Raw genomic sequence first — 22,022 nt, forward strand, 5'->3', positions numbered from 1 at the left:
CCTGGCTGTCCCCTGCTCACCGCCCCGCGGGTGCCCAGCAGTGGGGCCAGGCTGGTGAACCTCAGCACCGAGCGATCCGTCTGCTGCGCTGACACCAAGCAAGCGGCAAAAATCCCCGAGTCAGCTATAACCCCCACCTGGCAGCCATAAATTACAGTGTGGGAGACGTTCACCCTTGAACCAGATGCTTTCGAGAGCATCGGACGACAACAGGCAATTTAGGACAACGCAAGCCATATCTGCGGCGGGGGGGCCCGCAGCACTCTGGGGGCTCAGCAGGGCCCAGGGAGCACGTCCCCCACCCCGTCTGTCCCCACAGGGGCTGACCTTGCTGTGGTGCCGTAGGGCACCAGGAGCGAGGCTGATCCCAGCAGCACCGGGCACCCACACTGGGCTGCAGTGTGGCTACAGGTACGGGTGCGGGTCACCCATGGGCTCGCCCCACCTCTGGCCTGCCAGCTTCACACAAAGCCAGCGAGGCACAGCTCTCGTAGTCTGTGCTCTTGTCTCCTCTAAGCTGCTCCAGCTAAATCAAATTTTATTGAACTTGACTACATTTTAGAGATAAAGACTCCAGGTTTACAAATAAATATTTAACAACCTTTCCTGCTGCTAAAAGAGTTGCTTATCCAGACCCCGGGCTCTGCACTAAGTGTTCCTATAGCTATCTGCAAAGCAGCAAAACAAAGGGCGAAGCTTTAATTTGCCGAACACGTTTGTGCTCATTTCCTCATCTCTCCATCATTCCCTCTGCGTCCAGTGCACATTTGTGAGTCCTTTGGTTTTATCTCACCCTCCTCCCCACCCCACCTGCTCCCTCCTCCTCCTCTTTTCCCACCTGGGTAGTAACTGCCCTCCTTCTGGTGCCCAGGGATGGTCAGGGAAGGGTGGGAGCAGGGGCAGAGCGGGGCTGTTTCCCTCCTGGGACCATGCTACTTCACATGGGTAAAAAGAAACCAAGAGGGAGAGCCTGAAGTAAGCTCTGTGCGCTGCCAGGCTGGCTGGTGGGCAGCAGGCGGGGCGGCTGGAGGCACAGCGCTGGCCTGGGTGATGGAAAGCTGCCACTGCATTTCCACTGGGCCTTCATTAATGGATGGGCCATTAACAAAGGGCATGAAACCAGGCTGCTGCAGTGCAAAGGGCTGCCCTGTGTCCTATCCTGGCCCCAAACCCTCCAGAAGCAGCACAGGAGGGTGTGAGAAGCTGGGGAGAAATGGGCAGAAGCTGGAAGGGCCCCTCCAGCAGTGCCTCGCTCAGGGCGGTGGGGACACAAAGCAAGCCGTGGAGGCAATGCCCCACGGCAGCTTAGCCAGAGAGGAGCCCATCCCCAGCCCCACCAGCCACAAGCTTCCCCGGGGCCACCAGCTCCCGCTCACCCACGGGAAGGCATGACTCTCCAGCCCCAGGATTTTGCTCAGCCTTCTGAAGTATCTGCTTTCAGCTGCTCTGAGGCGGGAGCCTGGAATAGGTGTGCCGCAACCTGATCTGCTCTGGCAGTTGCTCTGAGGCTGTAAAAGAGCATGGAGAAGTATTTAAGATGCAAATCCCCTTCCGGCACTGACACCGCCTGGCTGGCACCAGATACCCGCAGCAGCCAGCCTGCGGGACTACCCCGCAAAGGCGTTTCCTCGCCGCAGTGGGCTCTTCCACCCAAAACGGGGTGCCCCCAGAGCCACAGGGGATTAAATGAGGGAAGCACTGAGCCAAAGGGCAAGAAGAGCAGAAAAAATGGGAGGGGGATGCACAGGGGAGGTGAAGAGCTCTAAAGTGGGCTGAGGGGCCAGGATGCTGGAAGGGGGAGGCTGTGGCCCAGCTGTCCACTGGTTTAGCTCTGGGCTGTGGATCTGCTTGACCCCACAGAGGGACAGACATGTACAGTGGAGGCACAACCAGCCATGGCCCAGAGACAACCTGGAGAGCAGTCTTCAGGCTTGGCAGGCAGGTTGTTGGAGCAGGGTGATGGGAGAGATTCTGGTCCTCTCTGCAGGATGCTAAAGCTCAGAGCAGTTTTTGCTGAGGCTGTTTCTTGCTGCGATCACATCTGTGCAAGAGCTGCTAACCTTCCTCACACCTCTGCTCCTTCGTTTTTAATGTTTTTTCTCTCTCTTTAGCTACACATGCTTCACTGCCCTATCAGCAAAGAAAACATCCTGACAAGTGATCAATAAGTAATTGCAAAGGCAGCTGTGGATGCCGGGGGTGTAAAGTCCTGAGCTAGCAAGAGATAAATGAGGAGTGTACGGGTGCAGCACACCGTGGAGCTCAGGCTCGGAGCCAGACACACTCCCCTCCTCATCGACTGAGGTGGCCGGGACTCAGGCTGGCCCACCGCTGCCACAGCCGCTGCCGGTTGGTGGTTCAAGGCAAGCTGGGAGGAGGCTGATTTTTTTTTCTGCTTGTGAGACAAAGAGCAGGAGAGCAGTGTTTGCTGGGGAAGTATCTCCCAAGGATTGGCCTTGGGATTCCAGCACTGGAGATGTTTCAGGCTGGGTCTGCAGGAGAGCAGGAGGATGGTGTACACTGGGATGATGTGAAGGATGTGCAGCAGCTAGTTGAATGGTTCTTCTCCTTTTTCTTTCTTTATTTCAGCAAATCCCCTTGGGATTCCTGTCTGTGTGGTCATGGGGTGGGTCACCAGGATGTTTTAGGTGCTCACCCGAAGGCCCCCAGCTCAGCAGGCACTCAACTGATGGGCGAGTGCTGGGTAGAGAAGGCTTCAGTATAGCATGAGGGTCTCTGTAGATACTTTTCTTCCCTGTCTCTAGCTGTGAAAGCAAGATGGAAAAACCCCAGGCTCTTCTTAGGGCTATGGAAACATTTGCACCGGAGAGGTGAAAGAAAGGTCTGTCCAATGAGTGTCTTCTGGGAGAGCCGCCAGGGTCACGCTGACATTGAGGAGGCCTTGCCGTGCCCGTGGCCAGCAAGGCGTCGCGGGACAAGGCCGTCCCTGAGGTGATGTCTGCAAAGGCCCTTTGGGGAGAGCAGGGTAATGACAGCTGCCAGAGCCTGGGCCACCATCCCAGTCCTTCTGCAGGGAGAAAACTGCCCAGCCATGGCTCGCAGCCACCCCTGCTTGTTGCACTGGGGGGAGGATTGATTTTTCCTAGGAATGGGCTACAGTGGTACCCAAACGCCTTCTGTGTGCCCCTGAGCTCCCCAGGAGGGCTCGGAGCAGCCCTGGCACCAGCAAGGGCCCGGCAAAGGTTCCTCTCCTGGACAGGAGCGGTAGATTTTGGGCTGGGGAATGAGGAAGAGCCCAGGCAGCTGGGCCGTCCTGCCCAGCGGCTCGGCACGGCCCCGGCGCTGCTGGGCGGCTCTGCGTGGCTCAGCACGCTGTCACGCTGCTGAATCAGCTGGAGCGCAGCTGTACGGTGCCTGCGCTACACCCTGCCTTTGTGTCAGGGCAGGACACCACCTGACGTAGCATAAAAGCGGCTGGTACAAAGTCACCCCGCTGCCAGAGCGCGTTTCCTCCAGACCAGGAGCAGATGGTATTTCTGTATGGGCTCACCTCGGTGGTGACCGGTGGCTTCCTGCTCCCCCAGACCCAGGCACCTGCCCCCGAGGATGATCCCTGTGCTGTGGCTGGTGCCAGCGTCCCAGCAGCGAGGCTGAGCAGCTGCTCCTGGCAGCCCCAATGCACAAACCACATTTAGGGGCACCACGAAGGGCCTGGCAGGGGTGGCTGGCTGGCACCAAGACAAGGTGCTCCCTCCTCACCACTCCCTGTCTGGGGACAGCCTGTCCCCTCCAGCCACCAGCCTCTGCCAAAAGGTGTCCCATGGCTCTGCAGTGCCCTGGAGCTCTGCTTAGCACAGGGAGCGGGGCTGGGGCACCCGTCAGCCCCAGCAGCAGGAAACCAGGGCCACAAGCAGAAGTGAAGGAGCATCCCCAGTGCCTTCTGCTCTCCTTTACCCCGCACTGGCTCAGCAGGAGGGCAAATGACAAACCGGGCTGACATCTCTGGCCCCATGAGCAACCCCACTCCCCAGGGCCATAAGGGAACACCCTGAAGCTTTGCAATGTGACCCCCTCTAACAGCTACAAGTCCAAGCCTGTCTGTCCCCACTGTCCCTGCTGTGCTCCAAGGCGAAACCCTGGATCAAAGTCCCAAACACCGGGCAGGCGCAGCACATGGGGACCAGCGAGCATGTCCTGAGCCTGCAGTGCTACAGAGCAGTGCTGCTGCCAGGGACTGGTCACATTCTTTACATTTAATTTAAGCTTAGACCCTACTTATGGCATCACTTCTGTTCCCACACCACATCCTTTAAACACCCCTACAGCCAGTACAAGGGCTGCTCCAGACCCTGGAAACCTTTGGGATAATAGTGAGAGGACTTCAGAGGACATAAACTCAGCAGCTTCGCTGACTCCAGGGAAACCTGCTGATTTATCTCCCTTTAGGACTGGCCCTGATATTTTTATACTGCTGCCTAAAATACATGGCCTCGGAAGCCTTTTGAGGGAGGCCACCTGCAGCCCAGCGCAGTGATGTCTGTGTGGTAACCCACTGGCAGGACCAGCTGCAGGGGGTGCCGAGGGCACCCATGTGCCATGCTGCCAGGACTGACGGCCCCGCGACCGCTGGGCACCATCGGCAGAGGGTCCCTGCCCCGCCACCCGCAGGGACACAGTGGCAGAGCAGGGTGGCAGGCAGGGGCATGGCTGTTTCAAGGTGTTGTGAGACGACTGCCCTGGTTCTCTCCATCCAGGTCATTTCCCAACTCTTTCCCACAAGCCAGATCTCTTTCTCTCCCCCTCCCAGTTCTTATTAAATTTTGTTCACATAATAACAAATTTAGTGCCGCAGGAATTTCCAGAAAGAGAGAAGTGGAGAAAAAAAGGGACCCAAAGAAAGCATGAGCGATGGCAAACATGAAGGGAAGATTCCTCTTCCCAGCCTGGCTTTCTCTGTGCTGGTTTTACATGTATAATTCTTTTTCTTTCCCCCTTTTTCGCTTGTTTGATTTTTGCATTATTTATGGCTTGTCTTCAGGGCCTGTATTTGCTGTTATTGTTTCATTCAACAATAAAATAGATTAGATAAAAACAAACTGTGCTGAGCCATGGCTGAGCCCGCCTGTCCTGCAGTCAGCCGTACCCATGAAGCTGGGCAGAGTGTGGGTGCGAGCAGCCAGGCACCGCCGGCAGCCGGGGACGAGGGGTCACTGCCTCGCCAGCCCTTCCCAGCCCAAACCCCTGCGGTGGGGAGGTGCTGCAGGCTGTGGCCTGGCCAGGATTTGGGCTCCAGGTGCTGCCAGCCCTGCCGATACGCATCTTCTGCAGGAATGGGGGCTGCGCACAGAGCTCCTGGGGTCCTGGCGCTGCACCCATACTGCAGAACCCCCTCAGGCAAGAAGGAAAAGGTGGGAAATGCTGGTTGAGAGGAGAAAATAAAGCACTGGAAACTGAGATTTTTCAGGGCAATTTCATGAAATCAAACGCATTGATTTCACTAGCAAGGGTGCCCCAAGCTGAGTCGGCGCTGGCTGCGGGTGCTGTGCCTCAGTGGATCTCAGCCCCCCACGCTCTGGGGAAGCATCCCGGGAGGCCCAGTGCCATCCCGCAGCACCGTGCTGGGGAAGGGCTCAGTGCAGGGCAGGCAGCGCGGCCCCGTGGCTGGGAAGCAGCCTACAATAAGGGGGTGTCAGCACGCCAGCAGGCTCAGCGGTGCCATGGGGAGCCGCACCGTTCCTCGGCCTTTTCTGTTTTCCAGTGGGCGACTGCGCTAAGTCCGTGGGCACGGAGAAAAAAGAGAGGGCCCCACCATGGGGAGGGAGCGGTTCCCCTGCTGCCCTCGACAGAGGCCTGTGTTGGGGTGTTTTGTTGTGTTTTGCTTGAGCTGCAAGAGATGCCTTCCTCCCATTTCTCCTTCTCCCCAGTGATGCTGATAATAATACAGAGCCTGCACTCTGGGCTCTATGTGAGAACAGAAGTAATCACAGGGAAATACAGTGCATAGAAATTAAATCGGAAATGCAAGGCCAGGGTTTCCATTTCGGTTCAGCTTCTGTATCGTTTCCCATTGAAAAGAATAAACAGGCTGAGCACAAATCAGTTTAATGGCAGCACCTAATGGCAGCACAATTCCATGTTTCCCAGAGCAAATCGTAGTGCCAGCCCAAAGTGGCAGCATGAGAGGCAGCATGCCATCTCCGTGGCATGGCCACAGCGTGACACAGCCCCAGCTGAGCACTGGGGGACCACCAGGACCCCCACGGGGCTTGCTGCCTTCGGCAGCAGTGCTGAAATAACCTGGTTCATCAGGGCACAAGAGGGGCTGGTGTCCCTCTCAGGGCTTGGGGATGCTGGTGGGCCCTTGCCTGCTCAGTTCACAGCAGAAAAGAGGTGTCCCTTTGGGTGTCCCTCATGTCCCTGAGGTCCTGGTGGCAGACTCGAACCCACTGGGAGTGTGCAGAGCTGTGCCAGGCTGTTTCCCCAGCACGGGCCAGGCAAGGAGCTTTTCACACTGCTCACCACTGTACCCCTAATTCCTTTCCTTCCTCTGGCTCCTGCTGTGCACATTCATTTAAAGCACAGCTACAGCTCCCTTTTTTTTTTTTTTCTACCCAATCCTCGTTGCTGTGCCTTGCTCCATGGTACAATGCACGAGCCACCTGCCAGCAGAGCTGGGGCAGAAGCAAGCCGCCAGGCCAGTGCTCACCTGTCATGGCCCCCCTGGCTCCCATTTTGGGTTAGACCATATCAATTTGGCTCTCTGCGACTGCCCCTAATCCAAAGGGGTGGTGGGGAAAGGCCAGGTTCAGGTACAGGAGGTAGAGGTTTGCCTGCGCAAAGGGTAAGAAGAGCCTCCAAGAGTGCTCAGACTTTGCTCACCAACCCCAGGTTGCCTTTGGGGTCTAAATCAGTTGTTTCCCATTTCACACTTGACATCTCAAATCCAAACAAAGAGCTGAAAGAATAGATCACGTCAAAATATTTCTGCTTCTTCCTCCTATGAGAATTCCCCATCAGAGACCAATCCAATTAAGGTGCTGGTTATGAAATTAACCATAATTACAAGAGCGATATTTAATGTTTTGCATTCTGATTAAGAAAGGGAATGGAAATGACAAAAAAAAAAAAAAAAGTGTGGGTCCTACTGAGGTAATTAAGAGCAATGTGGTGTGGCAGGGGGGAAAGGGGTGCCAGGGGAGCAAGGGCTGTGCAGGGGTTGGGCTGCACCATGGGCACCCAGCCCGGGGACCCCACAGCAGCAAGGGCAGGGGCTGGGTGCTCATGGGCACATCTCTCAGGGAGCAGTGGCCAGCCTGTCCCCAGAGCAGGGTATCAGCCCTGCCTGATGGCTGCCAGCAGGTATTTTGCCATTTGAGCATCACTTGGATGGTGTTGGGCTGTCAAAAGCATGTCCTGGGAGGCACAGCCCAGTCCTGCACCTCCTCACCCTGTCCCACTCCCTGAAGGGATCCTCTGGCTCACCCACAGGCCTGTCCCCAGCTCGGGACACTAACCCCAGCCCGGAGACAAGGGCCTCTGGCCTCTGACCAGGGCACCTGGGTACTCCTCTGGAGCCCAGGAGTGTCATGTCCATGCGTGGACACACATCCACTGCAGAATGCTGTGAGCACCAAAAGGCTGACCGCCTTATAGAGACACATGAAAAAAAAGATGAAAGAAAACACCCGGAATGGTTAAACAGAAGCTGTTTCTGTGCTTAACTGGGAGAATGAGCAAAACCAAGCCAAGCTCCCAGTGACAGGGATGCTGACCTGCTGCCTAGCCCAGTCCCACACTCAGGGGATGCTGTTTGGATGGTGTACGGGGCTGTGGAGGGCAAGGGACAGCAGCCAAGGATTGGTGAGACCAGAGGGAGGACCAAGCTGCTGGGGGGGCTCATGGTGGGGCTCCCCCCAACACAGCTGCCAATGCATCCATACACTCTGTGTATCCTCTTGGCAGGGCAAGGCATGGCCCGGATGGATTCTGTTAGTCACCCCTAAATGCTGCTCCTGCAAGGCGGGAATCACCTGGGTTCTTGCCTCAGCACAGCCATTAACTCCAGTGGTGTGGGGTCTCTGCTCAAGCTGGGCGCTCCCCCCGCTGTCCCCCCTTCCCGAGCCAGCCAGTGTGACCTGCTGCTCTCTGGGATGGAGGGAGCCTCGTGCTCCCTGCCCGGGCTAAAGAGGAGATGAGGCTCTCTGTGGCATTTATCAGCATTTATTCATTTGCCCAGGTCAAGCGGATAATTAACGCTGCCCGCTCAGACATGGCCACCTTTGTGCGACCTGTCTTTCTCCTGCCTTGCCATGCCAAGACAGGGCAGAGGCCACGCTGCGCTGCTGACAGTGTTCTCGGGGCTGGGGAAGCACTGCGGGGGGGGGGCACAGCTGGTGTTCCTCCCCTTCCCCAAGCCAGTGCCATCCTCAGACGGTCCTCTCCCTCTCTGTACCACCCACGCCCTGACGCTGTCCCAAAGGCTGCAGGTTCAAACAGCCACCAAAACTGGCTGTTAGTAAGACATATCCCCAGCCAGGGTCACAGGGAGCTGGGACACGTGGCAAAGACACGGAGATCTCTCTCCATGCAGCCATTCCCCTCAGCAAGCTCCAATTTTTACTCCCCCTGATGGAGAGAGAGAAGGGGGAAAAAATTGACTCGGAAGAAAATTGAGGCCATGGCCTTCAGCTGCTTTCTCCCTTTATTTTTCTTGAGTTGTTTGATTTGAGTTAAGCATTTGTAGACCTCTTCTCTCTCATCCCAGCCTTCCCCGACACCTGACAAGCTCTTCTGGCTCCTTTCCCACCAAAAGCCAATTCTGCTCATGCTAGGATAAACCCTTCTCCCTTCCCTTCTCGGGGTTTAGCACAGAACAGAGGAGAGCTGCTGACTCAGTGTATTGGATGTGTTCAAGAGCCGGGCAAGCACCCTCCCTCGCCAAGCTGTGCCATGACTTGCACCACTGGCTGTGCCCTCCCCTCGCCAGCCCCAAGCCACCACCACAGTGGCTGGTGTCAAGCAGAAAGGGCAAGTATGGGGACACTGAGCTCACATTAGCCTGTACCACGGAAGGAGTCAGTATGAGTCAATGGTGCCGTTAACATCCACCCCAAGCAAACTGCCCAAGGGGCCACAGGCCAAGGGGGGACCCAAGGGCTGGCAGGACTCAGCTGAGGTGACATGGAAAAGGGTCTCAAGCAGTTTCCACACCTGAAGCTTCGCAAGAGATTTGGAGGAGCTGCCTTTTCCACCAGGACCTTCACAGAGATGTGCCCGTTGCAAATACATCCTCCCCTGCCTCGAGGGGACAGGGTCCAACCTCCAGCCCCGACACCCCGGAGCTGTCACAGCAACCTGCACCCAACAGCCGTCCAACACAGCCGGCCCCATCACTGCCCGCTGACAACCACGTACATGAAGCAACAACTGATGCGGTGTATTAATCCTCATCAAACCACAATAGGTTCAGTTGTGCTTTATAATTCAGCAACCGTAATTACATTATAATTACACTATAATTGTGGCATTATTATAAAGTGATTTATCAACCCCTGAAATAAAACCTTAAGTTACAGGATTTTATACTTGTTACATACATCAAGCAGTATAAACTTCAGCATCATTACAGTGACTGTATTAAGTAGGAAACCAAAGGAATACTAAGTCATTCAGTCATGCTGTTAACCTTCCAGTGATATGAAACAGTGGTAATTAGAGGTATCACAGAGTAATTACGTTATAGGTGTAGAGTAACTGCAGCACGGTACGGTATTACAGAAGTATAACCATTCGTTTTGTAATTAATCCCTCCACAAAAAGGCTTGGAAAACCTGACTCTTCCCTAGGTGCTGTAAACTCAGCTCCACTATCTCCTCCAGTCACTCCTGCTCGTCCTGCGAGAGCCACAGCAAAAAGCTGGGGCTGCCCAAGCACCCGGGGCAGGCACGTGGCACTGCCTGCGGCCCTGCCAGCTCCGAGCTGCTGGGTGGGGGCTTAGAGCAGAGACAGGAGGAGAAGCCCCCTCCCGCTAGTTGGTAACCTGCAAAGTCCCCAGCGGGGACACTGCTGCCTGCCAGGAGTGTGTCTCTATCCCAGAGCAGCAGGCACTGGGCAGGGAGTGCAAGGGCCTGGCTATGGGGAAAACTGTCCCAGTGTGTCTGTAAGAAGAAGACGTGGAGGGTTTAGCCCAGGGACACATTTCTCTCTCAGCCTTGCTCACCAGCCTCCTCGTCTAAGAGCTTCAGAGAGCACCTGTCCTCCCTGGTACTAAGCCGCCGAGCCAACATGCTCCAGGAAGGAGCCGGGAGCAGGGGGCGAGAAGGCACGGCCAGCCCAGACATCCCCTCGCACAAGCCCCAGCCCGTGCTGCTGGGATGGGCGGAGGGCTGAGCGGGGCTTCGGGCACCAGGAGAGCGAGGCTGCCCCTCCGCTCCGCTCCGCAGCACCCGGGCCAGGCACGGGGTGTTACTGGCCATTTGCATTTGCAAGAGATCTAGGAGAAGGACAAGCCATGCACTTGAAACCGAGGGAACGGATGCGGAGGAAGGGGCTGGAACAAAGGTTTGGGCTGTGGTGCCGGCACGGGGCCGGGATAGCTGCCTCTGGGCTGGGGACGGGGTGGGCAGCGCCCACAGCTCTGGTGCGGTCCCTGCAGCCCCCATGCCGGCGGGCTGGCTGGAGGCACGGCCACGCCACTGCTCCACGGCCCTCTCCGGCAGCGTGAAGGTCAGGTCAGGGCTGCTGCAAGTGGCAGAGCAGCGAGGAGAGGGTTAAGATTGGCGGGAGGGCTGGGATGGGGATGTGGAAGGGATATGATTTCAGAGCGGGGCTCCCGGAGGTGGTGCAGAGGAATGGGAGGTGGAGGGAGAATGGAGAAGGAGCAGATCTGTGCAGTGGGGCTACTCCTGGGGCTGCCTGGACTGCCCTGCCCCATGCTCCCCCCGCGGGCCGAGACCCAGGAGAACAGCGCGGGCTGGGGGCAGCGTGGGGCTGTCACACCGGTGCCCTGCTGCAAGCCGGCAGGTAGAGCCGCTTGTGGAAAGGGCGTTTGCTGGGGAAGGACCGTGGATGGCGGCTGCTGGGGCGGTAGCTGGGCTAGCGACAGGCAGAGAGAGGCAGCAGAGCCTCGGCTTCGCCAACCAGCCCGCACCCGCGGCGAGGAGACCTGATCCCACCGGTGCCCACACTCACGCTCACCTGCTGTCCCTCCTTCCTTGTGCAAATCACTTTCATGGCACCAACCCTCCCATTTCTTCTTGGAGGTGGCACCTCCAGCACCTGGAGCAAACCATGCCTCTACCCTTCGCACGGGCTATTTATACATCCAAGGCACAAGGTGAAAAATCTGACAACCTACACACGGTATCAGAGAGCAACAAGCAACGGCACTGCCCGGGAGGGCTCCCAAAGCCCTTCTGGCCAGCGGGCTCCTGGGCATCCTTGCAACCCCGGCTGCCCTGCCAAGCTCCTTCACCACAAACCCCTTCTTTTTTTCTGCCAGACGCAAACCGAGGACTGAGCCTGCACTGGCAGCCTGACACTCCCCAGCATCTCCAGTTCTCCGGGCTGGCTCCTATGTGTGGGGCTGAGCCCAGGCGGGGGGAGCCTTCGGTTCCCCCAGAGCCTGCCCCTCCCAGAGCCTGAGGCATCATCCCAACTCCCCACGGCCCCGACTCACCTACCTCTAGGCTGGGGGGCTTGTGATGGTGAGGTGAGCCCCCACCCTAAAAAATTATCCCCCCATGGCTCTTGCCTCCAGCCTGGTCACTCAGGGCTGGTGAGCTCCCCCTGCCCGTATTTAACCCTTCGTGTCTCTGCCCTGGGGACAGGCTGAGGGCCGATTCCTCCTCTGCTATTAACCCTTGCTGGTCGGGGAGCTGGGCACAGCCTGAGCGCTGATCCCCCTGCTCCCCCGCAAGCCCTGGCAGGTAGCGCTGTCCCGGCCATACCCTACCTGAATATGTAATCCGCTCCAGACCGGCTAACTCCTCTGCTCCACTACCGGGGGCAGGAGGAGAGCTCCCACATCGGGATGCAGCTCTGCGCTTGTCTCAGCACCACCGAGCCCCAGCCCTGCGCTGGGCGAGTCAGCCCCGGGCGGGACCCCGGCCCCGCATCCCGGCCCCGCCTGGCTGCGGGGTGCCCGTGCCCGCGGGGCTGGGCAGGGGCTGCGGGGGGAACCGGCAGCGGCGCCGGGGCGGGCAGCCCAGGGACGGAAACGCCGGGGCGGTGGAGGCGGCAGGATCAGCGCCGAGGGGCTGGGGGACGGCAGGGCTCGGGGCACACGTCCCCGCGGCAGGCAGCCCCCGGCCCCGCTGTCCCTTCGCGGCCCCCCCGCTCCTCCCCGCCCGGCGGTGCCCGCATCGCTCTCCGCGACCCGCAGCCGCACCCCGGGGCGCGGTGCAAACCGGCACCGGCGGGCACCGGCACACACACACACACAGACACAGACACACACACACACACACACAGACACATACACCGGCGGGCACCGGCAGCGCGCACACACACACACGCGCGCCCGCCGCGCCCTCTCCGCTCCACGCACGAAGTTCCCAGCCCGGCGGCCCCGGGCGCGGCTCCGGCCCGAGGACAGCGACGCGGGTCCGGCCCGGGGGCACGCAGTCCCCCAGCTCCCCCTCACCGCCGGTACCGTCGGCTCCGGTGCCCACCCGCTCCAGCATCCCCGCCTCGCTTACCTGCATCTCATTCTCGCCGGCGATCTCCTTCGGTCAGAAATGGCATCTCCCCCGGCCCCCACCCCCTCCGCCAAAACCTCCACCTGCAGTAACGCAGCTCCCCCTCTCCGCAGCGACAGACGAGAGGCGGCGGCGCTCCCGGGTCCGAGCCGCCCCCCCCAGCCCCGAGCCCGGGGGAAGGGCCGGGCCGGGCACGGGGCCGATCCGGGGCCGCCCTAGGGACGCGCGGAGACCGGCTGCCTCCCCTCCGCGCCCGCCGGACGGGCGGCGGCGGCGGCTCTGCGGGGCGGCGGCGGCGGCATCGCCCCACCGGGCGGGCTGGTACGGCCCGGGCTCCGAACGCCCGCTGCCGCCGGCCGGGTCTGCCGCGGCGGGGCCGGGCTCGGAGCCGCCGCCGCGCCGGCCCCCGCCTCCCCTCCGGGAGGAGCCGCCGGCGGGCGCGGGGCGGTGCGCGGAGCGGCGCGGAGCCGGGAGCGGCGGCCGCGGCCAGTCCCCTCCTCCCGCCGCCTCCCCCACTCCGGCGCGGCGAGGGGAGGCGAGAGCCGGGGAGGGGGGCGGGGGGGGGGAGTGCGCGGCGAGGGCCGGGGCGGTGCGGCGGGGGCAGCCCCGCGTCCCCCGCGGGCGGCGGGGCAGGGCGCAGCGGGGCTTTCCTCGGGCAGGGGTGCTGTGGCGCCCGCGGGCCGGCGGCGAAGCGGGGCCGGTCGGCGGCTGGTGGCTCCCGGCAGCCCTGGCAGAGGCGGGGGGGCACCGGCAGTCCCCGCTCCTCCGCCGCCGGTGCCGCCTCGGGGCTAGCGGCGGACGGACGGGCGGAGCGCTGCCGGTCGCCCTCGCTCCAGCGCCCGGCCCTGCTCAGCCTGCGGAGGGGAGATGCCGGGCTACCCCGGAGATCTCAGAGCGGCCCGTCCTACCGCAGCTACCTCTGCAAAGCGCTTCGCTCCTCTTTTTTCACTATCCCCCCCCCCCCCCCCCCCTTCTCTCCCTGGTACATGAGAGACTGCAAGGGTTGGGGGATGCCTCTGAGGACTGATGTGGGACCTGGTGATCCTCGAGGCTCCTCGGAGGCTCGGCTCATGCTGAGCTGGTGGCATCTTACTCAGGACTAAGTGCACGACTTCCCGAGCGCTGCCCACTGCTTCACCCCGTGCCATAATGGACACTGATTTATTGAGCAGCATTAGCAGATTTGCCCAGCGCTGGCTCTTCCAGCGGAGGCTGATTTCTCCAGCAGTAATGGACACAAACTTTGCTTCTAATGTGCACTTTCCCCTCCTGCTTCCTCTCGCAGGGCTCTCCTGGGGTGCTTCCCACTCCGTCCTGCTTCTACCCAGCTGTCCCCGCAGCATGGCTGGCCGCAGGCCAAGGCGGGTCCAAGGCAGCTGCACTGGGGCCCTCTGTGCTGGCACGGGCTGGGGCCTGAGGCTCTCCCGGAGTCCCTTCGCTGGGTCCCATGAGCCTTCCTTTGGACGGCTCTTTCGGCCAGTGGGAGCTTTTGAGAAAGATGATGGCTTGGCCTTCCTCCACCAGCCATTTAACCAAGCCTAGGGGTGGAGATTCCCGTGCAGAGCATCCCGCTGGGCAGGCCTCCTTCCTCCTGCCTGCAAAAGCAGAGCTGTGGGCTCGCCTCAGGCCTCCCCTGCTCACCTACAGCTGCCCCCAGCCTGCGGGGAGCCTAGCGGGCAGCGTGCCAGAGCTGGGCCAAACGCCCCTGCCCGCCTGCCTGCCGTGGAGCTTGGGAGCCCAGCAGCTATCCCAAGCCCATGTCCCAGGGCAGTGTGAGCCCCCCTCCGTGCTCAGGCAGAGGCTGCTGCCTCCCCGGAGCCTGCAGTGGAGCTTGTTACGCTCCTGCTCCACACACACGGGAGCGGGAATAAACAAAGGGTAGGCACCGTGAGCTCGCCAGCTGAGGGCTGAATCACTCCGGCTCCCTGCTCCTGCCCACTCCCAGGCTGCCGCCTCTCCTCCCGTGGGTGCAGACCCCGGCTCACTGGGAGGGTGGGTGCCCCTCAGGCGTGGAGCCCTGCGTGAGCTTCAGCAAAGGATCCTCGTGGCAAGAAACACGGGGGGGGGGGGGGAAGAGTGCATGTGTGCGTGCACACTCGCTCTTCTGACATCAAGGAAATTCAGCCTGGCCCCTCTCAGTGGTCCTCAGACCTTTACTCAGTGCAGATCGATGCCTCTTATTATTATGGCTATTTCAGCGATGCCATCGATGCTAATAGCACTTCACAAACACAGACAAAGCCGGCAATCTGAATGTGGCCAGAAAAAACAAACAGAGGACAAAAGACAGGCTAAGAGCTCTGAATGCCGTTTTTAATGCTTTTTCCCCCACAGTTAAAGCCCCACTAAAGTGCAGGGCACCGTGTATTCAATAACACTCCAGAATAATTCCTGGCATTGTCTGGTGTGAGAGGGGGAAATTTCACCTCAGCTCCTCCACAAACACACAGAAATACGCCATGCAAGCAGCACTGGTGGCCATGTGAGAGCGATGCTATACGCTGCCTGGAAGCAGGGGGCCTTCCAAGACCGTCTTTCCCACCCTCGGCTCTGACTGCTGTCCCCACCCTGGCAGCGCGGTGAGCGGCAGAGGACCGGGCACTTGGTGTGCAGAAGCAGAGATGAGCTTTTGGGCTAAGATGGCATCCGTGCACACCTCTCCTATAGAAAAGTTCGGTGTAAAACCTGCCTTTTCTGTCATCTGTGTGTGATTTCTGGCTGGGGTGGGCAGAGGGAGCGGTGCAGCAGGAGCGGCGAGGGCAGCATGGGTGCACCAGGTGTGGTGGCGGAGCAGAGCCCTGGTTTGCTCAGCCAGCTACGGTGGTGCGTTTCGGCCGGCAGCGTGTGAGGCGACAGGGAGGGTGGAGAGCACAGTGAGAAGGAAGCATCACTTAATAACTACTCTCCTAGCTGGGCACAGGAACACAAAGGCTCTTATCCATGATGCCAGAGTTTAAGAGGAGCCACAATATGCCTGATGTCCCCGAGGAACAGCGCTGCTATTTGGGCTTCTTCCTTCCTCCACATCCGGAGGGACAACTCTTACCTCACCTCACGGGTGACACTTCCCTTACCCCAACAGCCCCATGGGTGACTCGGACAAAGGCAGGTCCTAGCAGCAATAAACCCCATTGATCTCTGCAGAAGGAACTGCACTGGCCCCTGCTCGGAGGCTCCAAAGGCTCCCACGTTTCTGCATTTACCAATCAGTCATTGTAAGCTCTGTGCTGGCAGATCCTTTGTGGTCTCCTTGCCCCAAAACACTGCTGTCATACACCCCTGGTGCAGCAGTGAGCCCCTGGGGCTGGAGCAAGCCATCGCGACAGCTGCCCAGGAATGGGGCTGAGGTGCTTTCCTTCAGGGACCCTCAGCTCACCCCACACAGCACCAGAGGCCCAAATCTACCCGGGACTGTCAGGTTGTCCCCAGCTCTTCATGGGCCACTACCAGCCAGCATCTCACCACTACAGACAAACAACTGCCATGAGGGCTGAGACCATCCCACACGCAGACGGTAACGCAGCCCACCCTTAACACCTGCTTGATATGAAGGTCCCACTTGAAGAGGAGCAGCATTGCAGCTCAGAGAGGGTTTATAACATTACCTGGGAGAAGGGCATCTATGGGTCATTAGGAAAAAGAACGGGATTACTAGGTGTCACCATTTATGGCAAGTGGCTGCTTTTGTAGAGGAACAGCCAGAATTAAGGTAAGGATAAGCTTACTGCTAAGGTTCCCAGGGTGTTGTAGGATGGGTGACAGAGTGCCAGGGACAGTCAGAAGTAGGCAACCAAACCTCACTGGAAGTCCTGTCCTCTCCTGCCCCCACTAACAGCCTCTATCTATTTGCAGGCGTCAGCTTTGCAGTAGACGTGCTTTTTTCCCCCTCCCATCACCTTTATTGGCCACCCCCACATTGTGGAGACCAACTCCAGCTGTTGTGGGAGGCCACAAAGACCCACTCAACTGGGCCAATCTCCTTCTTGCAGCATGGAGTGACAAGGGGCATCTCAGCCCTCCAGGTGTGACTAGCCAGTCCTGACTGCTATGTAGCCCCAGGCTGCAGAGAGCAGCTCCACTGACAAGCCCTCATCGAACATTTTCCTCTCTAAAACCTGCAGGGAGCACCAAGAACATTTGGATGTCCATCTGTGGGGTCTCATCCCTCAGACAGATGCTCCAGCTCTTTGCCACTGCCATCCTCAGATGATAACGGGCTGTGGCAGATGGTTCCCTTCTGCTGGCAGGAGGCAGGAGTTTATCCCTGCTCTGAGCAGCCTCCCGGAGAGGCAGCACCTGCACATGGCACGAGGGACCAAGCCTCCAGCCCGGGCAGGGGGGAGCAGACCTGCCCCTCAACAGGGCTAGCTGGGACACGCTCATCTCGGTTTTGATGCACGTGTCCAGGAATCCCACAAAAGGTCTAGAAAGGGCTGAGCTGGCAGGAGGGAGATGGATTTTAATTACTGCCATTATTATTATAGTTCCTTTTCTTTCAGATTTTCACACTTTTGTCGTAACAAGCTGAGCTGAGAAAATACGTGCAAATGCCAGGCTGAGATAAGATGTACCACACCTTGAAGTACTGCCAGCACCAGCTCTGGGAACGCCAGATCGGCTGTCTGCCCCTCCAGCCCCCTCCCTTTCTCAGCAAGGACAGAGGGAGGGTCTGCACCCACTCTGCCCCTGCACACCCAGAGATGAGGGTGCCCTGTATTTCCCCTGGGCTCGACCAGCAACTGGCCCCTCAATCCTTCCCAGTACTAACTTTTTTCCCAATAATAACTAACTAACTTCCCAGTACTAATCCTTCCCTGCAGAAGGCAGCTGTAACCTCCTGGCTGCTTGGAATGGGGATGGGAAGGCGACTCAGATGTCTCATGTTTGCCTGGCCCAACACGTGCACCCAGAGCTCCTCCGCCCACCTCAGGGCTGCAGCTCTGCCGGCAGCAGGACCTGTTCCTGCGGCCCTGCGGATGCAGTCAGGGGAGAAACGTGTTCTCAGATCGCGCGTGCTTTCTTCCTTGGAGGTGGTGACATTTCAGGGTGTGTGTGGGGGAGCAGGACGAAGGGGCAATGCAGGATATTCCTGCTCCCCCGTCCCCACGGCCATCTGGATGTGTACTGATGCCTCCTCACAGCAGGCTGAGTCAGTCCAGTGGCTTCTCATTATCAGCTGGAGGGAGTCCAAATTCTGCATTGTACGACTGCTTCTGAGTGAAATTGAGGATCGTTATCAAGTATTACCATAATGGTTTCTCTCTGTACTGTCTTGTACTGCTCCTTGCCCTGGTCAGCTGATTGATTTGGAGCAGAAGTACCAAAAATCCTTCGACCATCAGCCGCCCACCCGGGACAGCTGCAGCAGGAGCCGTACAACATCACTGCTGACATAGGCTGGGGCCGCGCGGGCCGCGGAGGGCGATCCCACCGCCATCCCCACGCCCGGTTTCGCTTCCCCGGAGGCTGCAGCCCCCTCGGCAGCAGACGCGTGGCTGAGCCCATCTCCAGGCATCTTTGCTCAACTGAAGCGAGGTGAGAGGTAGGAGATGACAAGCTCATGCCTTGCCCATCTCAAATCATGACACGACCTTCATGATACTCCAGAGAACAGGTAGAAAGAGGAGAAAAAAGCCTTTCTATAGCCCCCCTCAAGCAGGTGCTGCTGAAGGGGAGATGAGCTGCTGATGCACAGGGGCTGCCCCAGCTCAGCTCACCCAGATCACTGCAAAGCACGGCCACCACTCCATCCTGTTCGAGCTCAGGGTGTGGAAATTAGGCCTTGCTATGAAATGCTCTGCTGCAGAGAGAGGCCATATATCCTAATGTCAGTCTGACTCAAGTGCCTGATAGCTTGACTGCTCTGTCAAGCAGCCCAAACACGCTGCGTGAAGGGCTGCAGGAAAAGGATCCATTAAATTCTTAAGCTCATTGACACATATACAGAAAGTATTAATAATATCAAGCATCTCAGTGTCTATTGTAGCCCACATCCAGGAGATGAAAGATAATTTCTGGGACAAGGAAGTTATGACAGTGACAGGTTTTTAACAGCTTGACGTAAGAATAGGAGCCATACAATAGGACAAAGAGCAATGATTAAAGATCTTCAACACAAAGGAGAGAGGGCCTGGTGAGTGTGGAGGACATGAGAGTCGTGTCAAATGTCCACGCAGAAAAAGAAGAGGCTATATTGGACAAGGAGGAGGGGAAGGTGCTGTGGGAGATGTCCCGCTGGGGCTGACTCACAAATGCTTGGCAGCTAACGGAAAGGGGTCAGGGTGCCTGGAGGGGATGAAACAGGCTCCTCACCTTAATGTTTAAAAGAGGTTTGGCCCCTGCCTGGCGTGCCACGCAGAGAGATGGGCATGCCTCAGCTGGGGCTGCAGCCAGCCTGGTAAGCCTCGCAGGGAAAGGCAACGCTGGGGAGCAGGAGAAGGAGCTGAGCTGTGCTGGAGGCTGGGCAGAGACTGGGGAGCAAACACCTCAGCCAGGGAAGGGGAGGTCTGGCATGGGGCAGGGCGAGGAGGGAGCTCTGCTCCCCGACAGCCAGAGCTGGAGAAGTGGAGGCAGCGGACTCAGCACCCAGCACCCAGACATCCTTGGAAGTGTAATTATTACTAATATCCTTAGTGCTTCTTTGCACACATACACGCTCCCCTAATGTACACTGCACATGTAAACAGCCTCCTAGTGACATTTGCACGCCCAATTACATCTGCATATCATTGATTTACATGCACAGTTGGAGAGCAATTAAAACGCTGGAGCCTGCTTTGCACTCTCCCACAGCCACCTCTGTGAACCCACACTGAGGAGGAAGAGCACCTTGCGCCGGGGCCAAAGCCTGGCCCGGTCCCCTACAGCTCTCGCCTTTGATTTCCCTCTCCCGCAGCGGTGTGCGGGGAGACCCCCGGCCTCGCAGCGTGCTGAGCGGGGTGGGCTCACGCCAGTGCCCTCTCCTGCAACTCCTTCATCTGCAGCGACCCTAAAACCGGCTGTAACGCTTGCTGTTTGCTCAGCTCCTGTCATAAGTGACTGGCGCCTTTCCAAAAAGGATTAAAAGCAGGGAGTGAGAAACATAAAAGCTCGTGTAATTATGTGCAAAAAGCCCCTTAATAATTTATAGACAGAGAGGGTAAATATCTTTGTGTGTTATTCAAGTGTAGCTCATTGTCCCGTTTGGCTAATACCCAGAGTGCACGCATCACAGGCTTTATCCGGGAGGCTGTTTTGCCTTTAATACCTTTCATAAATTATTGAATTTATAAAGAGGAAAGCAGGTGTCATGTTGCTCCTATAAACAGCTCGTTAGTTAAAACTAACGAAGGTGGGGAGCAACAGTTTCCTCTTGCCTTGTCTATCTCCTCTCTCGCTGCCTCTGCTGTCATCTGTGATGCAGTGCAGACCCCGGGCTGGGGCACAGCAGTGGCATTTGCCTAAAAAAATTAAGTCCCAGGGAAAACCAGAAGCATTGGCTGCAAAGAACTGGCCCGTAGCACCCCTACACTCTGGCTTTCTGAGATCTGCTTATGTCCTCAGTGAAGGCTGGGGAGGTGGCAAGGATGGAGGGGTGGAGAGGATCCCTGGCTCCATCCCCAGCTCACCTGCCGCAGTGTCACCCTCTTCACGTCACCTGTGGTCCTCTGGTCAGACGCAGCGATGGGGCGTTAGCTCCTGGGGGTGCCTGCGGATGCTCTGGGTGCTCTGCTCCCAGGGGTAGGGCAAGCATGAAAGGTGGACCCCGAGGGCAGGACAGGGCAGGAGGCAGAGGTCTCCATGGCAGGAGAGCTGAGCACAGACGTGTCCCTGCCTGGGGGTCCTCTCACCACAGCAGCCATGTCTGTCCCTTTTCCAGCAGACCGGCACCAGGGTACGAAGCCTGAGGACTGCTCCTGGGTGCAGGGGATTGGTTTCAGGCTGGCTGGGGGAAGCACAGCATCTCCCTGATTTTTTGCTGAGCGAGGCAGGGTGTTAGAAGGCCGCCTCTAAAAACAGCAGACGTGTGACTGAGTCAGGCAGCACGTGTCTGCGCGAGGGAGTCAGCCAGAGCACCCGCGCACAGGAAAACCAGTGTGCAAGTACACCCACGCTGCCTCCGCCGGCGGGGCGGGCCCCCCCGCACAGGCTGTGCCCCCCACCCCTGTGCTGCGGGACGGGGCGTAGCGAACGCACGCTGCCAAGGCTGAGCAAGCCTGCGCTTGGGGAGCAGCTGGTTCGGAGGCTCCACTTTCACACCCATGAGAGAGTCACTGAAGAGATGAACCCCCACACGCACCCTCTCCAAATATAATACATATGCATTAAAAAACAGATATAGAAAGGGGAGCCATCAGTTTAGAGCAGCTAGTGCCAAATTAGGGTGAATATACCGCAACGCAAGGGACCCACATGGAAAACGTTGCTGCAGTGAAGCCAGCAGTGCCAGAATCCTGACAGCCATGGCACAGAGATGGGGACACATGGAGCAACCCAAGCTGCTTCGGTCCACGACTGCCAGCAGCAAGGCACGTTTGAGCCACAAGATGAATGGTGGACTCTGAAGAAGACCCAGCAGGGCCTTGCGGGCACGGGAACAGGGAACTGAAACTATTGATAATCAATTAACTCCTTCAATTACAGAAGTCTAATGAGGTAGCGCAAAGTCAGCTCTAATGAACATCAGTTTAATAGGGGCGGTTCCTCAGGGCGCTGGTTTTTGACTCAATCTTTACAAGGTAGGAAAACTGAAAAAGTATCAAGCAATTAGTGTCACTTAATGAACACCCGCTCCCTGCTCTCTGCAGAGCCAAGGGTTGGTGGAGAGCGGGTGGCTGTTGTAGCACGGGGCGCCCCTGACCGCCGGGAGAGGCCCTGCCCTGTGCCCGCTCCGTCCTCAGCGCGCTGGCCACCAGCACGGGGATGGCCTGGGAGGCAGCTCTGCTGCCACGGCTCTGCTGGCAGCACGGAGCTCGTTTATCCCAGCAGAGCACACGGTTTCTGGGGATGCTGCCGGATGCATTAGTTGCTGTAAGATGAAGCGAATGTTACAGGGCCTTGCTCTCCCCTAGAGGCAGCTATTTTTTTCCGTTTTTTGGTGATGACAGCATAAGTGACAAAACAAATGTCACTGCCCGCTGGCCCCGATGCCTCTCTGGAAACCTGCCAGGTGCCGTGGAGCGCAGGGGGAGGAAGGCGTGGGTGGGGGGAGGAGGGATGCTGCTCCCCCCAGCAAAGCACCGTCTCTTACACCACTTCTCGCGTCCCCTCCATACCCACCACAGGGGCAAGCAGTGGCACAGGGGAGCTGTGCTAGGAGCCCTGCTGCACCCCTGTGCCACGGCTGCAAGCAGGGCCCAGGGAAGCCCGGTGGAGGAGCTCGTG

At 58.5% G+C, this 22,022-nt stretch overlaps 2 protein-coding genes across 7 annotated transcripts in view; both read right to left on the reverse strand.

Moving 5' to 3' along the window:
• Positions 1-13,434, reverse strand: part of TSPAN3 (tetraspanin 3) — a 378,683-nt gene extending 365,249 nt beyond the window's left edge. Inside the window, exon 1 of the mRNA XM_074916623.1 lies at positions 13,423-13,434. The gene's annotated coding sequence lies outside the window, so the exon portion shown is untranslated. The remainder of the gene's footprint in view (positions 1-13,422) is intronic.
• Positions 1-22,022, reverse strand: part of LINGO1 (leucine rich repeat and Ig domain containing 1) — a 166,575-nt gene that overhangs the window by 5,822 nt on the left and 138,731 nt on the right. Inside the window, exon 1 of one of the 6 annotated variants that reach the window (XM_074916617.1) lies at positions 12,660-12,763. The exons of the other annotated variants lie outside the window; for them this stretch is intronic. Coding sequence (XP_074772718.1) covers positions 12,660-12,665 — 6 coding nt within the window. The 5' untranslated portion in view covers positions 12,666-12,763. Of the gene's footprint in view, positions 1-12,659; positions 12,764-22,022 lie in introns of those variants that run through there. 6 annotated transcript variants of the gene reach the window in all.

This window comes from Athene noctua, chromosome 13 (assembly GCF_965140245.1).
Source record: "Athene noctua chromosome 13, bAthNoc1.hap1.1, whole genome shotgun sequence".
Classification (NCBI taxonomy): Eukaryota; Metazoa; Chordata; class Aves; order Strigiformes; family Strigidae; genus Athene; species Athene noctua.